Genomic DNA, 21484 nt, shown 5'->3' with positions numbered 1-21484 from the left:
AAATGGCAATTAAATAATTCATTCCTTCTTACGCATTAGAAGGTTAAAATTTTACGGAATTCTTTGAATGTTTATAAAAAATTATATAATATAAAATATGCATATATATATTTAAATTGTATTTCTTAATATATTATATTTTCACTCATTCAATCCTGATATTTTAAAAAGAATAAACAATAGATATACAAACTGTGTTATGACCGCAATATAAATTAGTAATCTGTGGTAAATTTGCTAAATCGCAGATCGCCATGTTTTGACGATGTTTTGCAACACTTTGACGTAAGGAATTTAGAATTTACGAAAAAGTCAGCCTACAAAATTTTCGAGTGCACTTCAAGGAAAATATATATAAAATTTACATACATGTAACATGTTCTCATTGAATTCTTTAAACACTCAAAACCAGGTAAGTTGAATAACCTGACGAAGCAGTTTTGAAAGGGCAGAGAATGTCAGATCTACATGTAACCTTCGTTGTTTCAGATTCTTATTAGTTTTAGTCAACTATCATCGCGATATTCTGGTTTATTCAGACATAGAAAACAAAACAACTGTAAAACCAAAGATGTGAAACAAACTGCAACATATGATGCAACTATTTGTCATGAAAGCTTTCAAGAGGCGCTGAAGAATTTTGATAAGAATGCCTTACGTGATTTGCGTAGTTTTGATGCGAGGTCCTTGGGCCCGCTTACTAAAAGCCTATCAATAGGGAAAATAACTTCATCGAAGAAAGTATCACATATCTCTGGCTTTACTTTCGATCAAAATAAAAATGGATGGGCTGCTCTTGCACCTACTGTTACAGTTGATTTGCGCGGAAGAAAGTTCAGCGTTTCAGATAATTTTGTAGGTTTATTATCAAAGAGTATATTAGATACGACTTTTAAATACAACATTCAAGTGAGAGGTTTTAAAACTGAGAGGAGTGTTCATGCAGATTTAAAAAGGAATCCAAATCTTCTTAACAGACTGCGTAAGTCTTTGGGTCAGTATGGTATGTTTTAAGATTATTGTACTCATTATTTATTCATATAATTTAAAACCTATTTCAGGATTTGCTATATACAGAGTAAATTCTTAAAAATAAATTTAATTAATTATTTGTTTGGTCCCTGTATAGATATTTGTTTTTTATTGTTAAATTATAAATAGTGGCACCAAATTCTAATTCATTTGAGAATTGACAGGGAATGAAAATATAGTCATTTAATTTTTTAATGTTTGTATCTGTACCTATATTAATAAATATACATAATATGATTTCTGTACTACTTTTGTAAGTAAACAATCACAAAAAATCTACTGCATTTTAGAACATATTTATAATTTTCTACAATAAACAGATAGATAATGATTCATATATTGGCTAAAAAACAATTATATTTTTGTTTATTTATAAATAAGTTGTGGATCTGTATAAAATATTTATATAAGTCTTAAAGTAAAATAGTCAAATAGGTACAATTCTGGAACAAAACAAAATAATTATTCTGAAGATAACCTATCTTATTTCAGGCCTAAATGTAGCAGAGACTGAAAAACAGACTGCAGCTGGGCCAGAGGTTGCACCAAGACTGGAGAAACTATTAAATGAAGACACAATTCTTACACATCAGCAGAAAGATAAGATTAAGATTGCATTTGCTGAAGGCTACTTAGCTGGTAATATTGTACTTTCATTTTATGGCATTTGTTATATTACAATATTTTTTATTATGAATTTTTTGTGATGTATTTGGATACTAATCCCTACAAGAATCTGATGTCCCTAAATCAAAGGCAACTAAATGTATTATTAGTTGAGCTAAAAAATTACATTAGGCAATTTTAAGAGCCCTTAAGTAATATTTTATCTTTATTTGCTCAATTACAGGATCCCATCCAGAAAATGCACGTGGAACAAAGGCATCAAAGTACCTGAAGTTAGTGCAGCAGCTACTCACCATAGTTCTATTTCTCGCCATTTTTGTCAGCCTTATGGCTTCGGTCAGTGGCACTGTCTTCCGGTGGGTATTTTTTTCATTATACCTAAAATTATTATTTTTAAAATATATTTTGACAGTATAAAAAATAGAGTACATATTATTGAGATATTTCCATGGTGTTTCAAAGCATTATAGAATAAAATACTAAAATACTCCACAATGCCAATTGTGGATAGTGGTTAGTTAAAACATTGATTGACGAAATATTATTTTGCATTTCAGTATTCAATTGGGAAACCAAGTGGAGGTAGATCCAGAAGACATCTCTGTTACTTTTGATGATGTAAAGGGGGCTGATGAAGCTAAACAAGAGTTAAAGGATGTTGTAAGTCAATTTTTTTGTTTACTAGCCTAATTGCAAAAAAAAGATAAGCTTTTCTAGAGACACACACTATGACTGTAAGTGTTATCTCAGAGGTTAGATCTAATGCTATAATATTTTTCTAGAATAAAAGACTACAGCCTAGTAAGTTTCTTTTATAAAATAATAATTATATGAAATATTTCAAACAAAATTTATATGGCAGGCATATCATTTTAAGGTATAGGTGCAGAATGTGGCATCACTAGGCTCAATTATAAATTTTTGGTTATACCATTTAAGACCAGACATTTAAAAGCAATTTCATAAATAAGTTCACTATCATCCTTAATTTCAGGTGGAATTCCTCAAATCTCCTGAGAAATTCTCATCTTTGGGTGGTAAACTGCCTAAAGGGGTGTTGCTAGTGGGACCTCCAGGTACCGGTAAGACACTCTTAGCTCGGGCAGTGGCCGGTGAGGCAAGGGTGCCCTTCTTCCACGCTGCCGGGCCAGAGTTTGATGAAATCCTAGTCGGGCAAGGGGCGAGACGAGTCAGAGATCTCTTCAGTAAGTCTTATTGAATCTTATTAAGAATGGTTCTTATTATTTTTTTTATTATTTATAAATAGAAACATATTTGTTTAATAATGGTGCACTGATTGCACTTCCCGGAAGTCTATTCCAGTCGGCCACTACTCATTTAGGGAATTTGTGAAATGTTGAGGGGTTGTGAGTTTAAAAAAACTACCCTTCAAATGTGTATTTTCTCTTAAAATAAAGAGCTTCTCAACTCCTTGAACATTATAGTGGCCAGTGAGGATTTTATAGGTTTCAAAGAGATTTCCTCTTAATCGCCTACTTCCTAAATCAGTAAGGTCAAGTGCTTTCAGATACTCATAAGATTTGTTACTGAGTAACCTGATCATTTTCGTGGCATTTCTTGGAACCCTCTCAAGCATACTAATATTCTTTATGAAATAAGGATCCCAAATGCTGTAGGCATACTCTTATAGTAGTAGAATTAATTATGTTTCTAATTCCTTTAGTTTTACCATAAATTATAAATCAATATCAAAATAATAATTTTAATAAAAAAATTTTTCTTTAATTCCATAAAAAACCTAATGCATTATTTTACAGAAGCGGCAAAGGAGCGGGCGCCGTGCGTCATATTTATTGACGAAATTGACTCCGTCGGAGCCAAAAGGACTAACAGTGTGCTGCACCCTTACGCTAACCAGGTAAAACAATATTTTGAAAAATAATACAGATTAAATTATTGATTAAAAAATTCTATTAATTGCTATCGTTTAATTAAATTGACAGACCATAAATCAGTTGCTCTCGGAGATGGATGGTTTCCACCAGAACGAAGGCGTGATAGTGCTGGGAGCCACCAACAGGAGGGATGACCTCGACCAGGCCCTGCTTAGACCTGGAAGATTTGATGTCGAGGTCAGTTTAGCATTCTAAATACATTGTTAATGACTCAGTGCATTTGTGATGGAACGTGTAATTGACGCAAATAAATAATTCTTCGGCAGGTTTCAGTCCCGACGCCAGACTACGGCGGTCGCCTGGAGATTCTCCGAATGTACGTGTCGAGGATCGCCGCTGCCCCGGAAATGAATGTGGAGTCCCTGGCGCGGAGCACCACTGGCTTTACTGGGGCTGACCTGGAGAGCATGGTCAACCAGGCCGCACTCAAGTTAGCACACTTGTCTTTCTAACTCTAACTTTCTTCAAAAAACTATTGAATTCAAATGTGCCATTGACTCTTTGAGACCTAATTTGTTAGAAATGATAGTTATGTGTTCTTGGTATAAATGTTTTACAACATTTATGATACCTCTAGACTTCAGCTTGCTCATTGTTGAGGTGAATGTTCGAACCCATTGCAGAAATAAAGTCCATTTCATTGAAGTGAAACTTCTTTAGGCGCATGAGGGTAAATGTTTACGGAACGTCACGAAGATGTGCCGCGTTTTTGTCGAAGAAAGGGGACAGAGCGATTGAGAGAGAAAAACAGACGCTAGTATACACACTTAGTGTGTAAAGTGTGAATATAGATAATATGTATTATATGTATTACTCCATGTGGAGTGATCATATACTCGTCCATGATCATCTATTGGGACTACTATAACCTTAGGAATAATAAATACGCACGCACTTTATGCGTATGTATTTCTATGTACTTCTGTATCCATCCACGACCAAAAATTGGCGGGCACGTATCTGACACAGAAGGCTAATTACCTGCTAGTGTAAGAAATATATAAAAGATTAATGAATCCTCACATGACACCTTACATAAATTCCAGGGCAGCAATCGACGGAGCCAAGACAGTGACGATGTCCTACCTAGAGGAAGCTCGCGACAAGGTCTTGATGGGTCCAGCCCGAAGGAGTCGTCTGCCCGATGACGAAGCCAACGCCATCACGGCCTGCCATGAAGGAGGACACGCCTTGGTCGCGCACTACACCAAGGTATACATTTATGTATACTTAAATTGCGTCTCAAAATTGCACCGTCGTTGATAAGGCTGTAAATAGTAATAAATAATTCTATCATCCCCAGGACTCTCACCCACTCCACAAGGTGACCATAATCCCTCGTGGCCCTTCGCTCGGCCACACCGCCTACATACCCGCCAAGGAAAGGTCAGTTTTGTCCAAAACTTGGGTCAAAGATACTTTATTTCTAAAAGAATTCCATTTCAATTGCAGTTGGTTAGTTTTGTACAAGTCTTTAAAATTATTTGAAAATCGGCTATTAAAAAGAAAAATATTAGTTTCTAACTATATGTACAATATTATTAACAAAAGTGCAGATAACTTGGATAGATGCTGACATGCATTATGTGACTGTTGTATAGTGATGACTTGAAAGGCCTATGTTTTGTAAATATGTACATATTTATTCCATTAATTTATATTTAACTTTTACGATTTTGACATATATATATATATATGTGTATATATATATATATATTTTATTATATATGTAAGTAGTTAGTTATTTGTACTTTAAAATTTATTATTTATAAAATTTTACACCCAAAATAATATGTTAAATATCTTATGGAGAACATTTATCTTGTCATGTGGATATTGCAGATACCACGTGACTAAGCAGCAGCTGCTGGCCATGATGGACACCATGATGGGGGGCAGAGCAGCCGAGGAACTCGTCTACGGACCCGACAAGATCACATCTGGTACTCTTTTATTACAATAATAGCTGAAAACGAGACAAAAGATTTATGAACTACTGTCGCAAACATGATCCGGGCAACGGCTGAGAAAAATGTCAATTGCAGGTGCGTCTTCCGATCTGAAGCAGGCGACGTCGATCGCCATACACATGGTCCGCGAGTGGGGCATGAGCGACAGGGTGGGGCTCCGCAGTATGGAGGCCCCCAAAGGAGCCTTCCAGCAGGAACAGCTCGGCCCGCAGACCAACGAAATGGTAGATCAGGTCTACTCTGACGTTTGAGCATTTGTAAATTGTATAATTAAACTTAACTGAAATGGATGTGTAGGTGGACTCGGAGATCAAAAAGATTCTCTCGGAGAGCTACGAGCGCGCGAAGGCCATTTTGCGGGCCCACGCCAAGGAACACAAGGCTCTGTCCGAGGCTTTGCTCAAGTAAGTGCCGCGTTTCTTTGAATTACACATGTATGAGCAACTGGCTGCTGATAACTAGTGGAAAAAGCCAAATATATGTATGTAGTATCCCTAGTAATAATATATTATTATTACTAGGGATATACATTTATTTGTATTTTTTAAAGACATTTTTTTTTTCAAATAATTGTATCCAATTCGTAATTAAAATATGATATGATATAAGTTAAGGAATTTCATCAATTTATTACTTTAAGTTGTTATAAATTTTAGTAGTTTTTAAATAAATCCGAATATTATCTATTATTATGACAGTATGTAAATGTTTGTATTATATGATATTATAACATTAATATGACATTTGCATGCCTATTTATATAAGGCGGATTTTTATAATTTATGTATTTAATTGTACCACTAATCAGTATCTTAGCAAATAAACAATTTCTTTATGAGTTTTATCATAAGATTTAAAAAAACTGCTTCTACCAGATACGAGACCTTGGACGCAGACGATATCAAAGCCATAATGAACGGAGAGAAGACCAAGATGGAAAAGCAGAAGAGCAAGGAGTCCAGCGGAGCCCCTGCGGCCCAGACCCCTCCGGCCCCCGTCCCGTCTGGCACCCTACTCGGACAGCCGGCAGCCGCTTAGGTATTCATCCCAATTAAAAAAAGACATCATTCTAAAAAAGTATATTTTTGTCTGTCTTCACAAACTTGTAGCAAACCCTTATTGCAAAATTTAGATTTATGTTTTCATCTATAAACATTTTCGTTTCAGATACAGTCTATTAGCCTTTAGTGACAAACAGATGGAACGATCTGTACAAAGAAATATATGGAGTGTCTTTGAAAATTTTGCAGGAGTTAATATTTAATAAAAATAAGTATAACATCATAATGCTGTTTCTTTTGTAGTTAGTAAGGAGATTGTTAAATATTACTTGAATTAAATAATAATTACGTTTAAGGGAATTTTTATTTATATTTTTCAATAAAACTATCCCTCTTAGTTATTCCGTATAGGATTTTTCTGTTTCCCTAAAATATATATATAATGGTGAGTAAGTTAGCATAGCAGATTAAGTTTTGAAGGACCTTTAAAATTAAATCATAACTCATACAAACAACTAATGAAGATGAAGCGAGGAAAGGAGACCATAAAAGAAAACAAAAAATATAAAAAATGTTGGAATTATATTGTATAAGTCTGTTTGGGTGTGGTGCCCAGAGCGGTGTTGGCGACGAGAGGCAAATGCGAAGCCGCTCGATACACGTGTTCCAACTGGACTGGGATGCGGGACGACGACCTGATGAAAAACAAATAGGGTAAAATTCCAACGAATATTTTGAAGTATATGCACATTGTACCTGAAATGTATAGAAAACGCCACTCACCCGCTCCAAGTGGGAGGTGGATGATGTGAGGATGCGCCTTCCATCAGTTTCACAGCCAGAGAGTCCCGCACCAACTGGTCAGCGAAACTGCGCATCGCCGATAACATCACGGCGTGGACGGCACTACGCAGACCATGTAATGAATTAAAGTCAGAAATATATGTAACAACAGATACATGGAGTTTAAATGTTGACTTGCAAAATGAGACCAACACGTCTCCCTGTCTTTCTGGGGTAAGCAACTACTTAACAGCAGTATCAATCTTGGGTCAATGACTCGCCATAGACTTTGCTGCTGCGTCTGCTTTACAGCGTGCGTGGTCACGGTGACCACGCACGCTGTAAAGCACGCGAAACGTCGGTTTAAATTTAAAATTATGTACAAATAATTATAAGTTTAAATATAATAATACATATCTATAATCCGTTAAAAAAGTGTTTTTCTTTAAACTTAACTTACTATATTAAGAATTATTATTGTTAATGTGTAAGGGAGAAAAATAAATAAATTATTATTATTATTAAATATTGGTCCACGATGTCCATTTCTTTTTAAAGACTACGAGGCCGGACTTGGTCTATCTTCCGACACTCAGATATCCCCTCTGGATGATACTTCGTACATCTTCTACACAGGATACAAATTGGAACATTCATTTGTGCCGCGGGAGTGTTTGCGTATAGGTAAGAATAGATGTCTGTTTCGTCTTAGTATCAATGGGCGGCGGTATCACTTAACTCTCGATGAGACTCCTACAATGCACAAAAATTGTACTACTTTTTTTAACAATTAAAATTGCCTAACCTAACTAGTACATCAGTATTTTGTGCTCTATGGAAATAATGCAAAAAATAAATACTTTGTGTTACCAGCTGCCCACTGAATTATTTCCAAACCAATTCGACGTAGGGTCCTTCAAGAAAAAAGCGCACCAAGTCTTAAAAGGCCGGCAACGCAATCGCAAGCCCTCTGGCATTGGGTGTCCATGGGCAGCGGTATCACTTAACACTAGGTGAGCATTCTGCCCGTTCGCCCCGGTCCAAAAAAAAAATCCTCACCTATACGAATACCCATTTCCTACATCTTCATTCCTTAGCTCTATTCCAATGTCTGCACAAATCCGTTCAATATACAGAAACCTAAGTCTGTCGTCACCGTCCACCGGTAATGCACTTAAGCTCACTTTAGTTTCACTAACACTTCTCACTTTCACTTTCTTGTCACTTAGAACATCTATTTCCTCATCGCTATCCGAAACGACTACGTCATCTGACACTTGGTAACTGTCAACGTCAAATTTTGACAGCGACGTGATGTCACACGCCGACGGGAACATCTCCTTGATGTTGGATTCCAGTTTTCTATTATTTTCCATGTCGTTCCACGAGGACCATTCGTCCGTCGGTCTGTCTCGCGGTGAATGCATATTTTCCAATCGTATCGGATAGAAGCCGTGGAGTCTGGCAAAAATGAGTATTTGTTTCGTCCGCCATATTGACTCCGGGTCTGGGTAGTGCGCGATCAGCAATTTGTTGATCAGCTTCGCTCTGGACCACTGAAAAAAACTATTGTTTTAAAAGGCACACTAACGAAACACATACAGTCAAACACAATAGATGCACGTGCACTAATGTAAACATTTAAAGGGAAACATTACAATGATAAAAAATTATAGAAAAATAAACAAGCAAACATTTAGCAGTGTTGCTTCAGTGTGCGACTCATCCTTCAGATCGTAGGTTCACATGCACTTCAACGGTGAAAGAAAATATAACGAGGAAACCGGCTTGCCTAAGACCCAAAAAGATGGCGCGTGTCAGGCACAGGTGGCTGATCACGTACTTGGTACGTACGTACTTATTATTTACCTGTTTCATGATCATTCATGATCATGAAACAGATAAATAATAAATATATTCTTTCATTCTAAGCCAATTCCCATCTCTATGACGAAGTATTTTTGTAAAATTGTGCAAAATTGAAAGAGCGTACACGATAATAATCTCACCTCGATATTCCTTCGTTTGGCAAAATCCAACTTCCAATACCTTTCACTGCTCTCCACGACAAAGGGAAAACACTTGACGAAATCATTGTTCTGGACCTCGGCGCTGATGAGCGGAATCTTCTTCAACAGATAAGTGACGGTCTGTCGGACGTTCCTGAACTTTGGAATTAGTTTTTTGAAGTCATCCAAGAGAGAGTCTCTCTTGTGATTGTAGAAGTTATATCCCAAATAGCAATGATCGTTTTCTATGTGGCTCGGTAGGCTTTCTATCCTCTGCAGATTCTTCACCTCGGGCTTCAGTAGCGATACGCCTCTCCGAACCTTTTTGAGACCGTTGCTTTTGATTGGACTGATTTTGGCCGTTTGCACGTTTCCCTTCGAGTTAAACACGATTTCCTGTACTTTGGTCAGGTCAAGCTCTCTATCCATTTCCAGATAGTAAATTTTTCCCGTTTTCGGATCCATGTACTTCATGATTCTCTTCTTCCACGCTCGCTTAACGTCGATGGGCAAGCTGGAGTCGTCGAGCGTTTCTTGAGTCCCTTCCCTCCTCGTCGGTGAAGCTTCCTTTTTGATATCCTTAATGATCATATCGTCCACGCTGACTGCGGTCGGTTTCTCGAAGAAGTCTAGCCAGTTATCATTTTCATTCTGCTCAAATTCTGGAGGCTCCTCTTTTATCTCTGTACGTTGGCCCGTGTCTTTGGTCTCCGCCTGTGTGTCTGTTTTTAAATTTGCTTGTGTGTCGGTAGGGTTTTCTGTTGTCTGTAAATGTGTGTCGTCGTCTTTGTATTCAAACTTTATCATATCAGGAGTGCTGTAGAGCCAGACGTCGACGACAGTTTCGGCTCCTGAAAATATTAAAGAAATCTTTTTTAAACAAAAATGAAATAAACTGTGGGATTCGTATCGATGCTCTTTCTCAGTTTCGTAGATCTGTCTGTCTTGACTCTTGACTTAACCTTTTTTCATGTTAAGATAATTATTAAGACAATTCCTAAAATTACAACTGAATTTAATAAAATACGCCCATTTACCTATGTGATTGTTAATATAACATAAATTAACATAACATTTATTACTAACCAAAGACACATACACAAAATAATTATAATAATAATAATAAAAAAGTAATGGAAACAAAAAGAAAAAAAAACGTTTTAAGTGTGTATGACGTAATTTTCAGCAAGATAAAGACAGGACAGAATTCTCACCCAATGTCTGCAATCCCGTGTACTGGCGATCCAATTTAATATTGTGTGTGACTGTGGTGGGACGATTCATGTCTGGATGAGGGAAATGCAAATCCAGCTTCACGGGGAACTCGCCCCACCCACGACGCGATATGTGAAAGGGTGGTTTTCTGAAATCCACACGAATTATAAAAGAGCTTCCAGAGCTCACAAACCCAACAATTGCATTGAAATCAGATAAAAATGTTAAGCCGGCGACGGAACTGTTCCATTTTATAGTAACGTTACGTTACGTTACGACGAAATGTTACAGCGAGCGCTCGTGCTCAAAACGGTAGTCGCTATTTTTTTTAGCGAAACTCGAAATTTTAGTTCAAAATATATGTATATATAAATATGTGATGTATGTGTGTATCACAGTTTCGAAGTGTTTATTGACAGGCGTCGAAGATGGAATGGGAGCAGGATTAAACTATTCTTTCTGTTTTTGTATAACGTTGAATGATTTTCTTCATTTGGAGTAAGGAATAATTTAATAAAATCACAAACCCCAGAAACACGAATTCGTCATCCGCCATTTTACGATACGGAAAAACGCTTATCTCAGCCGCAACCTGTAATGTTGACTTACCGTAAGGTGACAATATGGTGAGGTGCATACGAATGGTGAAGCCTGGCCGTGAGTTCCGTGAGGATGGAGCTCAAGTCGGGCTGGTTCGGGGGTCCTCGGACGTACAAGAGCCACTTGTGGGTCGACTTGTCCATGCGGGATGCCGGGGGGGCATATTTTGATGTGTTACCTTAACAAGTTATTTTACTATTACCAAAAATGGAAAAGTTGTAACATATCCTGAGTCAATATTTTAATAGTCATTTTTAACGTTGAGGATGCAGTAGTATATATTATTGGAGTCTTGTGACCCTATTATAATACATGCAATAAAATTCCTAGCACTCAATGTGAAAATACCACAGTAACAAGGGAAATAAACAACCAAACTTATGATTTATTGCAGAATAATCTAATTATAATATAAATTAATAATTAAAAAATGAAGTAATAAAATCATTTCCTATGTCCTATATGGGAATTTTAACATTAAACTGGCTTGCCTTAGACCCAAAAAGTAAATGGCATGGGTCAGGCACAGGAGGCTGATCACTTGCCTATTAGATTAATAAATGATCATGAATGACATACAGAAATCTGAGGCATCAACCTAAAAAGATGTAGCCCACTAATATTTTTTACTTTTTCATTTTATTTACCTACATAACCTTTAATCTGTGATTAATTAAACTTAGGAATTTTCCTGAACAAAAATCTCACCAATTATGATCCTATAACGATGTTTCATTTTATTTCTAGTGGCTTCGTGAAGAGTGACTACATTTTCTACCCTAGGCTCAATATGGCGAGGTATCTTCTTGGGTTTAGTGGTTGAAGGCTCGGCAATCGGTGGCTCTTGGCCCTCAGGTCGGAGGGATTTTGTAGAGTCAGCTGATATGGTATAATTACGGGTTTGGACCATTGCCTGTTAAATGTAACATGTCAAATCACATAAATAGATACACATAGAGGGAAATATGATGCTTAATTTGAGCTATAATCTAGATAATAATGTCTGAGTCATGTCAAAATGTAATATAGTCAAGTATATAACCTATTGTAAATTTATGAATATCAAAAACAAATTATATAATGTTATTTATTTTTGTATAAATGTAACAAAGTGAAAAAAAAATAAAAAAAATTATTGATTTACTAGTTATAATAAGAAGTATATAATCAAAATTCAAAAACTATGTTTCCTCTAGTTCCTGTCCTTTATTAACAAACTTATAGTACTTTATTAAGTATAACTGCTAATGATCTATGGATGTAAAAACAGACAGAGATGTTAAGCGGTTATATATCTTGATTGCCACATACATTTTAACATATTTACTTACAGAATAATCTTTCCTAGAATTTCTGGGCCCTCTGAACTTGAAAATCTCATCTAGATCAGCAGTTTTCTTTCCCAAAAGTTTTCTTAAGGACGGATGCAATCTTCTTTGACTATCACGCAATAGATGCGCCACCTTAAATGATACCAAATAGATTAAGCATCTTGCCTATGGTCTAATAAAGTACAGGATTTAAAATCATATGACCTAGCCAGGACAGCTCATGTAAATTCTATTTATACTTTAGATTTATGCTCAGATTACCTCAGCCTTAGCTCTTGGTTCCGTCTGTGCTGCAATGTCATCTGCAATATGGCTGTATGACAGTTGCAGCTTCTGATCTTTGTAGTAATTATTCACCAGAGTATATCTCAGTTGATGTAGGTAGCGGCGGGCTGTTGACATTCTGTAATATATAATCGATTTCTCTACTCAACAACTTAATTTTTTTTTGGGATAAATATGAAATGAGTCAAATATGTTTAACTTTAAAATAAAACTTATTAAATTGTAATATATAAAGGAGTGATAGTTTTTATTGAAAAGGGAGAAAAGGAATATGCAGGTGGATCACTTCAGATTTAATTCCTAAGTGGATATCTGCAACTGTATTGTCTAATACACAAAAAATATCTCTTTATGTGAAATATAAAGAAAGCATAATATTGCATGCAGTATTCACTTTGGTCCTATATTTTTGCTTTACTATTTCATATATTTAATGAGGGGTAGAAATAAATAACAATATTTAAAGTATTCTTAGAATCAGACTCAAAACTTTTATTTACATGTTTCACATAAATCCAATAAAAAACAGTTTCAAGTTTACTTTTACTTTGTTTGATGACAATTAATATTCAAAGTTATTATAATATTGAAAATGATTAATATAACTATATTCATTTTCATCACTAGGGTTCTTCTTATTAAAGAAGTAAATGTTTAAGTTTTGGCTATTAGAGCATAATTGTAATAGTGTTTTGTCCTTTGCAAAAGAATTAAACAATGATGGTTGATTCAATAACAATAATAATCGTTATGCATGCAACTCACGTGAAGATCAGCCAAATGATTCATGATAATAGTATAGCAAGGTGGATCAATTTAAGTTGATAATTTTAAGTTGGGGCTAACCTTTGATCAATAAGTGTAACTTCGTTTTCCCTCTCTTGCACCTCGTTAGTAAACTCCCGCTGTACTATTTGACTAATTTTACTGATTCTCTCTTCTTCAGTAAACATTGGCGGCTCTTCTTTAACACAAACCGGTGCTTCCGGATAGTCAGGATCATGATATTCTTGCTTTTCGTCCATTTTTACTACTCACAGCATAGAAAGTCTAAGTTAAAATAAGTTATTAGTTAAAACACAACGCCCTATAGATAAACCCAAAAACGACACATTCATAAAAAAATACGCTTAATACAATTTATATATGGTGAAGAACTTGTTTAGAACATTAAGCTGCTATTTTGCATTTCTCTCTGAATTTAACCAAATTTTTAGTAATTAATAAAATTTAATAATATAACCAATCCAATCTTTGACAAGAAGTAAGGTCAACAACCGCGGAAATCATTACGATTGGCCGTGATTAAGTCACGTTGCGAATTTTTCCGCGCAAAATATACGGAGCTATTTTGATGTCAAGATTTTGATTGATGATTTGTGTTCGAAGGGACTTTATAAATATTGCATACTATAATATTCGTTTTAAATATGATATTAACTTTAAAATTCAAATAAATAAATAAATGAAAACCTGAATGTTTAAGTAATTAAAAAATAAAAGAATCTATTTTATAATTTTACATACCTCCGCAATTATAATTAATAGTTCATCAGATCAAAGAAAATAATGTGATGGAAGCAGCTTTAAGAAATCTGGATACCCATAAATTCGTTACAAAACATGGCTGCCTTGGTCACTTCAGTTATCGAAGTTCCTAAGTTGATAATTAATTTTTATTTATTTAGTTTTATTAATTTTTTTTTCAATAAATTCTTAGTCACGTTTATATATTTCATATGTCTCTTCATACTGGGCGCTGTCTCTTCATACTGGGCGCTACTACGCCCATTAGTTTATTGTATGTTAATGTAGTTGGAAATTAGTAAAGTAGCGTATTTATGTATTTATATATTTGTATTTAGCGTATTTTATAGAATAGTACCTGGATGACCGCTTTGCGTACGAATAAGTACGAATTACAAACTATTAAAATAATGAAATATGAATATTTTTCGATCTTACCGAAAGAATAATAAAAAAATATGAACCGGTTACTTTAAGGAAAATATCATCATCATTCCTAGCTAGATTGATTTATCGCCTCCGAAACCCCCCGTATACTAAATTTCATGAAAATCAAGATACAAATTTAAGTTTATAGTCATATTATAGTATAGTGAGTGGGTGGGTCCTACTAAATTCTTAGCTTTTATTTAGTATTTTCCTGGGCAAAAGCCTCTAACTATTTCTAGAGACAATATTTATTTTTATGACACTATAATAATTTTTCTGTTTAATTCTTTAATCACATACTAGTAGTAAAAAAGTATTTCCCCCATAAATAGGCATGATAAAATACTGTCATTCTTTCAGTGTTACTATTAAATTGTTGTTAAACTGTTAAGCTGACATTAAACGTATAATTTTCTTTAAATATTACTTAATAGAGCACTTGTTAAAATTAAAAAAAACTGACAGTTTCAATATTGTGTTAAGATTTTAAAAATTACTCTATACTTTTATTAATAACTTTAAATAAATTATATAAGCGTACTTTTCCTTCTGATGTGGTTCTTATCTGTGACCACCGGGTTATGCCATATGCGGCATGTTACATATCCAATATCAAATGTATTCCTGCAAAATTTAAAACAAGAAATCGGAAAATAAAGCAATTCTCCTTATTATCATAACACTTCTTTTGTGTGGCATAGATTAAAGACGATCATATGGCTCAACTGCCGCTAAAAATAATAGAATAAAATAAAATAGAAAGAAAAGAGAAGATGTGAGAGTGAATTTAAATCATGACTGTTGAGAGGAACAAATTACAAAATAGATGTGTCATTGTTGACACTTGACAATAAATGTTACTTGCTGTCAGATCGCTGTGTATTGTTATTCGAAAGACGTCGACGTAAACTTCAATAGTTCAAACTTCAAACTGTTTGTCGTATTACTAATAAGTTAATCACGTATGTCCACTCGTAAATATCTTAGTCCTACCTTTGTTCCATTTTGTTCTCGCGGTTTTAATTTTATTTTATCACAACGAAAGCCAAACAGTTTCAGCCGACGTTAAGGCGTAGGCAAGGAAGCATCGAGCGTGATGTGAGGGCTCGATACGAGCGTGCTTCCATGTCTGATACACAGGCGAGGGGCCAGCAGGCCATGTTAGATTCCAGACGCCCGTTCTTCTACCCAGATAGCAGTAGTGATACAGAGGAGTATAGAAGAGACAGTGAGGAGCGTCGCAAGCGATTATCTAGACGTAACATTTCCAACTTGCGTAGACCAAATATGATGTCGAAAACTCAGTCTCCTAATGCACCAATACCATCCACTTCCAGTCAAGAACCGAAGATAGAGAAGAAGAATCCCATTGGCGAAGACAGAATAACTTTAGTTGTTGATAATACTAGATTTGTTGTTGATCCTGCTCAATTCACAGCACATCCAAATACAATGCTTGGGAGAATGTTTAGTTCAGGTAAGGTTCAAACACTCACAAGTCCTAAGAAGTGTAGGTAAACTTATTTAGAGTTATCTCTGCAAGAGTACATATTATGCACTCAATATATTACTGAGATAATTTACCAGTAAAAAAATTACATATTCTAAAAAATCAACAAACAAGAAAATAAAACCTCTGATTGGTATTTATGTCGGGGGTTGGGTTTTTGTATGTCGGTATGGTATTTTAACACAAATTTACGATCATGATGTTGCATATGGTTCAATATTTATTTTCCATCATCCATTATTCCTATCTAATCATTACTCTTATCAAATTATTTAATAACTTCATAACTGTCATATTGCGTTTTATATACACCTCTAATGAAAGATAACAGATACAAATAGATGTTTAAGTGATTAAGTTACCTTAGACCTTGTCAAGATAGATTATTTTTAATTTCCTTACTACATGCAAAATTTAAATGACTTATCATCACTGTACAATTTTTATTTAGAATGGTCCAAATTAAAATTATATTTAAAAATTCATAATGATTCTTAACCTACTAAATAATTAAAGTGTATAGAATCTTAAAAGAAAAAAAATCTTAGGCATATTGTATTCATGTATATGTAATCTATAATCTTCAAAGAGGTCATACAGCAATTGATAAAGCTCAATGCAGATTGCATCTTCTTTTCTACATATATGTGTAGTTAAATATTAATCAGCTGTGGCATATTATAATTCTTAAGCCATTCATTTTAAAATTTAAAAAATTATCATATGTTGTTTTTGAGCAGTGAAGGAGAACTATTAAAGAAATAACACATACATATATACAGACATACTACAATATATAGAAATATAGAAGATATACATACAGAAATAACCAGTTATCTCTGTGTCTTCTATCCAGATAACTGATTTTATATTTATTAACTAAATTTTAGGTATAGACTTTACACATACCAATGAGCGTGGAGAATATGAAGTGGCTGAGGGCATCTCGGCCACAGTGTTCAGGGCAATTCTAGAGTACTATAGAGGTGGCACTATACGCTGTCCTCCAACGGTCTCTGTGCAAGAGCTAAGGGAGGCTTGTGATTATCTACTGGTGCCTTTTGATGCTAATACTGTGAGGTGTCAGGTGAGTGTATATTTTGTGTTGCAAGCAGATATATGCATTATACATAGTGTGATGTTACATCCTGACATGTTATTTTTTAATTTGATAAAACCTTTTCACTGTTATTAGGCTTGTTACATAGCCCCATTCAATCAGCATTCCACAAATTATAAGAATACACATGCCTCCCATCACACAGTGTCATCTTTGTTACCTAGTAGAACCTCATTCTTTTGTCATCTTCTGTGCATTCAAATTCCTAACAGCTGATTGTTTTGCCATAACATAATAAATGGAATTCGACATTTCGTTTTTTTTAACGTTTGGCTGTAATCAACTGTTGGACTTTGTAATCAACTTTGTTCAAATCAAAATTTATTTATTCATGTACGTAACAATGTACACTTATGAACGTCAAAAAAAAGAAATATTAAATGAATTTAATTTTACATTTACTGCCAGTTCTCAAGTCAAGGCCGTAGAACGGAAGAGAAGAACTGGCGATAAACTATGTATATTATATAGAAACTATGTTATGTATATTATAAAAAAACCTTTTAGAATCTCAGAGGCCTTCTTCATGAACTATCAAATGAAGGAGCTCGCCGCCAATTTGAGACATTCCTGGAGCGTCTTATTCTACCACTGATGGTGGAATCAGCTCAGCGTGGTGACAGAGAATGCCATGTGGTAGTGCTATTGGATGATGACTCTGTGGAATGGGATGAGGAATATCCTCCCCAAATGGGAGATGAATACAGTCAGACAGTACTTTCTACCCCATTGTACCGATTCTTTAAGTATATTGAAAATAGGTGAGAATATTTATGTTTATGGTATGTTTGTTTATGATAGATAATATGTAATTATAATCTGTACTAATATTATAAAACTATAAAGGGTTTGTTTATTTCAAACTACTGAACTGTTAGTATATGAGTTTTCACCTATGTGTTAAGTGTAGGTTGAAGCAATATTTAGGTTTAAACTAATTCAAATTTTATGTCAGGAAAACAGTTATTGCCTTTCAAAAATTATAAACTTATATACTCACCAATTAAGCTAACCACAAAAATATTGTACTTACCGCTTAACCTGAAGGATTTAATATGATTTAACAGTCTATTGAGATTGTTTTGTTTTATCAAAAGATAATTTTAAAGTGTCGCATTTTAATTAAGGTAAGTTTACACCTGTCTCAATGGATTGTGTACCTATCTGGTTGATTGGTTCTTTTCTCTGTCCTCTCAGAATTCTATCACAAGTTATTTAATCTCTGACTATTAAATATATTACAATATTATAAGTAGATTGTTTAATTTATTAAAACAGCTACTCATTAAATAAAAAACCTTTATTATGCATTACTCAATATAATTTATATATTTCACACTTTGTGTGCACTGCACTGCTGTTTTATTTAGGAAGTAATTATTTTTATTAAAATATTTACAGAGACGTCGCAAAACAAGTAATGAAAGAGCGAGGTCTTAAGAAAATCCGTTTAGGCGTCGAAGGCTACCCTACATACAAGGAGAAAATCCGCAAAAGGCCCGGAGGCCGCGCGGAAGTGATATACAATTATGTGCAGCGGCCCTTTATTCACATGTCCTGGGAGAAGGAGGAAGCTAAAAGCCGACATGTGGACTTTCAATGTTTTAAATCGAAATCCGTCACTAATTTGGCTGAAGCTACTGCTGATCCTGTTATCGGTGAGAGACTGTACTCATTTGAATTAATCGATTTGTCTATGGCTTTAGATTTGAAATAATAATAAAAATGTTGTTTAAAGAAAAACACTGTTTTACGGATTATAGTATGTAGGCGTAGGTAGACACCGTGAGCAATTTCTGCAAAAACCCTACATCTTTTAGTTGATACCAACTCCGGGGAAATAAATACAGATAACACAACATTTTCTACAGCTGTAATACTTTTTGACATTTAACACCTTTGTCTTCAGTCACCGTGACCACGCACTCTGTAAAGCACGCGAAACGTCGGTTTAAATTAAAAATTATGTCTAAATAATTATAAGTTTAAATACAATAATACATAACTATAATCCGTAAAAAAGTGTTTTTCTTTAAATGTGTAAAAGTTATGTTAATAAAAGACAATACAAAAATGTTGTTATTAAATCATATTATGCTAATAATATTTAGTCAAATATTGACATATTTCTCTGTATTTAATTTTCCAGAATTGGAGCCGGTGAGGGCCCGTGAAGAGGTGGAAGCACCAGAGAACCCCGAAGAGCAGCCGGAGGAGCAGTGACTATCGGTCCCGAAGGCCTTACAACTCGTGATGGCCATGTTTTGTTGGTTTATATGATCCTATGGCCATATTAATGTGCAATGGCCGTATTGATTATCTAGATTGATACCATTCTGTCAGGAGCTCTTCGATCATTTCGCAGAAAGAAATAAAGACATGTTTTGAGACAATGTTGGTGAAAGTTGTTGTATTTATTAGAATTTGGTTTCGAAACCGCTTACCACCAAGATTTTATATCTTCAATATGTATGCAAAGAAGAAATGTTATGTAATAGTTATATGTGGTTACAGTGTATAGCAAGGATATGGGAATTACATAATAGTTTAATAACAGTGAGTAACTGTAAGGTTTTGATGTTTTTATTCGACAATGTGTTGAAATTATTCAGAATCAATTGGAGAATTGATGGAAAAGTAATGTCTAAATCGTCCAAGTTATATTTAGTCTTTCCAAACTAAACTGTATAATTAAATCACTGTTGGATTCGCGCTCACCACCTTAATGGTTTACCTATTTAAGTAGATATGCTAAACGCAATGTAATATTGTATTTTATGCGCAAGAAATTGTCAATTTTAAAACAAATTGTCGCGTTTTTTGCCGATTTGCTAAACTTTTATAACGGTTCTTTTTTAATAAATTGGTAATAAAATTGTTGTTTTATTTACTAATAGAGAAGGTTATGTAAACAACAATACAGCCCGTAAAAATCAATATAAATCATAATTATTTATTTATTATAAAGTTATAATTACTTGAAATTAATTTACAACATAATAAATTAGGGGCACTACAATAAAATAGTGTTGGTACGCAATATCTTTTTCATCAACAGATGGCGCTGTTAACTGTAAACGCGCAAATAAGTTTCAGAAAACTACGAAAAGAAATATAAGTATGTATTACAAATCTAAAACTTTTTAATTCTTACTCTTACGGTGAAATTAAAGTAAATCTGCCCGTTGCTTCCCTTATTATTGTAACTTTTACTAAATACAATATATTTCGAACACACAAATACTTATACAGTATTTCCAATTTTCTTAATCTGCATAGTAATCATTAAAAACGAATAAATAAAACATCACTAAATGCTATTTGTATGAGTTTATTAAAAAAGTATCGAATTTGTTAAATAAAATCCGGGCTAACGTAAATTCCAATATCGTAGCTCAGTCTGCTGCCCCTCTCGCTTTTGATTCGTAAGTTGACAAATGGATAGCCAATTCCACCCGCCGTTATGTTCACTGACGCCTTACTGTGGTCGTTGTCCAATGCTTGTATACCCTGGAATTAATTTATTTCTGTCTCATGATCGTAGAGGGTCTTATAATATGAGTAAGCGAATATATAGTTCCATTATGATTGTAATAAAACTTGTAACAGATAATAAAACTTTATTAAGTGGCCGTTCCGTTTTACGCAGTTCGACTTTCTATAATCATGTTAGACAAGTTATACTGCTATAATTTAGCACATATATAAATGTTCAATACTCACCCGTATGGGTTTATTCGTAGGTGAGGAATAAAAGAAGGATTTGATCCTCTTGAAGAATGGCATAGCATTGTATTCAAAGTTTTCATGATGGGCAAGAACTACTCTATCAGCTACATTGCCGACCACCAAATGCGTACAATCCACTAAACACAACCCCGACACGATTAAAACCAATAGTCCTAGCAACCTCATTATAAATAACAACGAAAAATAATGAATCGATGTTTCTTCCAACGCGTAATATTTGCTTCTAGTGATTTAAGGTCACGTTATCAAGAGGGCAAGATGTGACTGTAATTTATGTGGTTTTGTGTACTTGTGAGTCATTATGCATTTCTATGAGATGATGTAATGCTGGCTATGGTTTAAATATTGATTTGCCAGAACCTTGACATCGTAGATTAAA

At 34.4% G+C, this 21484-nt stretch overlaps 4 protein-coding genes across 7 annotated transcripts; 2 read left to right on the top strand and 2 right to left on the bottom strand.

The window, feature by feature from the left end:
- The first annotated feature begins 238 nt into the window (after positions 1–238).
- LOC110995918 (ATP-dependent zinc metalloprotease YME1L) lies at positions 239–6901 on the top strand. 3 transcript variants are annotated; one of them, XM_022263327.2, is made up of 16 exons: positions 239–412; positions 490–982; positions 1525–1671; positions 1883–2015; positions 2217–2319; positions 2654–2864; positions 3438–3538; positions 3624–3752; positions 3842–4005; positions 4622–4787; positions 4879–4961; positions 5418–5518; positions 5621–5769; positions 5843–5949; positions 6421–6583; positions 6713–6901. In XM_022263327.2, exons 1-15 carry the CDS (start codon positions 377–379, stop codon positions 6581–6583), a joined length of 2286 nt encoding a protein of 761 aa, XP_022119019.1. In that variant the 5' UTR covers positions 239–376; the 3' UTR covers positions 6713–6901. The 3 variants fall into 3 exon arrangements, with proteins under 3 accessions (XP_022119019.1, XP_022119018.1, XP_022119017.1); XM_022263326.2 differs by having other exon boundaries at positions 490–994; XM_022263325.2 differs by having other exon boundaries at positions 490–1003.
- Positions 6902–7109: 208 nt separating this feature from the next.
- LOC110995936 lies at positions 7110–14062 on the bottom strand. Its single transcript, XM_022263362.2, has 10 exons — positions 13616–14062; positions 12746–12887; positions 12485–12616; positions 11862–12066; positions 11163–11331; positions 10553–10701; positions 9339–10189; positions 8389–8885; positions 7330–7452; positions 7110–7241 (listed from the first exon to the last, which is right to left on the bottom strand). Exons 1-10 carry the CDS (start codon positions 13792–13794, stop codon positions 7127–7129), a joined length of 2562 nt encoding a protein of 853 aa, XP_022119054.2. The 5' UTR covers positions 13795–14062; the 3' UTR covers positions 7110–7126.
- Positions 14063–15628: 1566 nt separating this feature from the next.
- Positions 15629–20230, top strand: LOC110995925 (BTB/POZ domain-containing protein 10). Of its 2 annotated transcripts, XR_006750676.1 has the most exons (6): positions 15629–16202; positions 17126–17322; positions 17863–18116; positions 18757–19013; positions 19505–19926; positions 19994–20230. XR_006750676.1 is itself a non-coding variant. In XM_022263335.2 (5 exons), the coding sequence occupies exons 1-5, from the start codon at positions 15851–15853 to the stop codon at positions 19576–19578; spliced, it is 1134 nt and encodes a 377-aa protein (XP_022119027.1). In that variant the 5' UTR covers positions 15629–15850; the 3' UTR covers positions 19579–20230. The 2 variants fall into 2 exon arrangements, 1 of the variants encoding a protein (XP_022119027.1); XM_022263335.2 differs by having other exon boundaries at positions 19505–20230.
- Positions 20231–20670: 440 nt separating this feature from the next.
- LOC110995926 lies at positions 20671–21354 on the bottom strand. The gene is made up of 2 exons (XM_022263337.2): positions 21079–21354; positions 20671–20865 (listed from the first exon to the last, which is right to left on the bottom strand). The coding sequence occupies exons 1-2, from the start codon at positions 21268–21270 to the stop codon at positions 20710–20712; spliced, it is 348 nt and encodes a 115-aa protein (XP_022119029.1). The 5' UTR covers positions 21271–21354; the 3' UTR covers positions 20671–20709.
- Between the last annotated feature and the right edge of the window lie 130 nt (positions 21355–21484).

The sequence above is a fragment of the Pieris rapae genome, chromosome 15, assembly GCF_905147795.1.
Source record: "Pieris rapae chromosome 15, ilPieRapa1.1, whole genome shotgun sequence".
In the NCBI taxonomy this organism is placed as follows: Eukaryota; Metazoa; Arthropoda; class Insecta; order Lepidoptera; family Pieridae; genus Pieris; species Pieris rapae.
Note: the sequence above shows the minus strand (reverse complement) of the source record. Positions and strands in the feature narration are given on the sequence as shown.

What these genes read in the sequence shown, in the direction of transcription:
- LOC110995936 (XM_022263362.2), bottom strand. Translation starts at nt 13,794, where the DNA reads ATGGACGAAAAGCAAGAATATCATGATCCTGACTATCCGGAAGCACCG. An exon ending in CACGGGATTGCAGACATTGG is followed by an intron (nt 10,190 to 10,552) that starts GTGAGAATTCTG and finishes TAATATTTTCAG; the next exon opens with GAGCCGAAACTGTCGTCGAC. An exon ending in GGAAATGGGTATTCGTATAG is followed by an intron (nt 7,453 to 8,388) that starts GTGAGGATTTTT and finishes TGGTCTGCGTAG; the next exon opens with TGCCGTCCACGCCGTGATGT.
- LOC110995918 (XM_022263325.2), top strand. Translation starts at nt 377, where the DNA reads ATGTTCTCATTGAATTCTTTAAACACTCAAAACCAG. An exon ending in TAAGTCTTTGGGTCAGTATG is followed by an intron (nt 1,004 to 1,524) that starts GTATGTTTTAAG and finishes ATCTTATTTCAG; the next exon opens with GCCTAAATGTAGCAGAGACT. An exon ending in GCCCGCAGACCAACGAAATG is followed by an intron (nt 5,770 to 5,842) that starts GTAGATCAGGTC and finishes ATGGATGTGTAG; the next exon opens with GTGGACTCGGAGATCAAAAA.
- LOC110995925 (XM_022263335.2), top strand. Translation starts at nt 15,851, where the DNA reads ATGTCTGATACACAGGCGAGGGGCCAGCAGGCCATGTTAGATTCCAGA. An exon ending in TTTAAGTATATTGAAAATAG is followed by an intron (nt 18,117 to 18,756) that starts GTGAGAATATTT and finishes AAATATTTACAG; the next exon opens with AGACGTCGCAAAACAAGTAA. An exon ending in TACTGCTGATCCTGTTATCG is followed by an intron (nt 19,014 to 19,504) that starts GTGAGAGACTGT and finishes TTAATTTTCCAG; the next exon opens with AATTGGAGCCGGTGAGGGCC.
- LOC110995926 (XM_022263337.2), bottom strand. Translation starts at nt 21,270, where the DNA reads ATGAGGTTGCTAGGACTATTGGTTTTAATCGTGTCGGGGTTGTGTTTA. An exon ending in CTACGAATAAACCCATACGG is followed by an intron (nt 20,866 to 21,078) that starts GTGAGTATTGAA and finishes AATTAATTCCAG; the next exon opens with GGTATACAAGCATTGGACAA.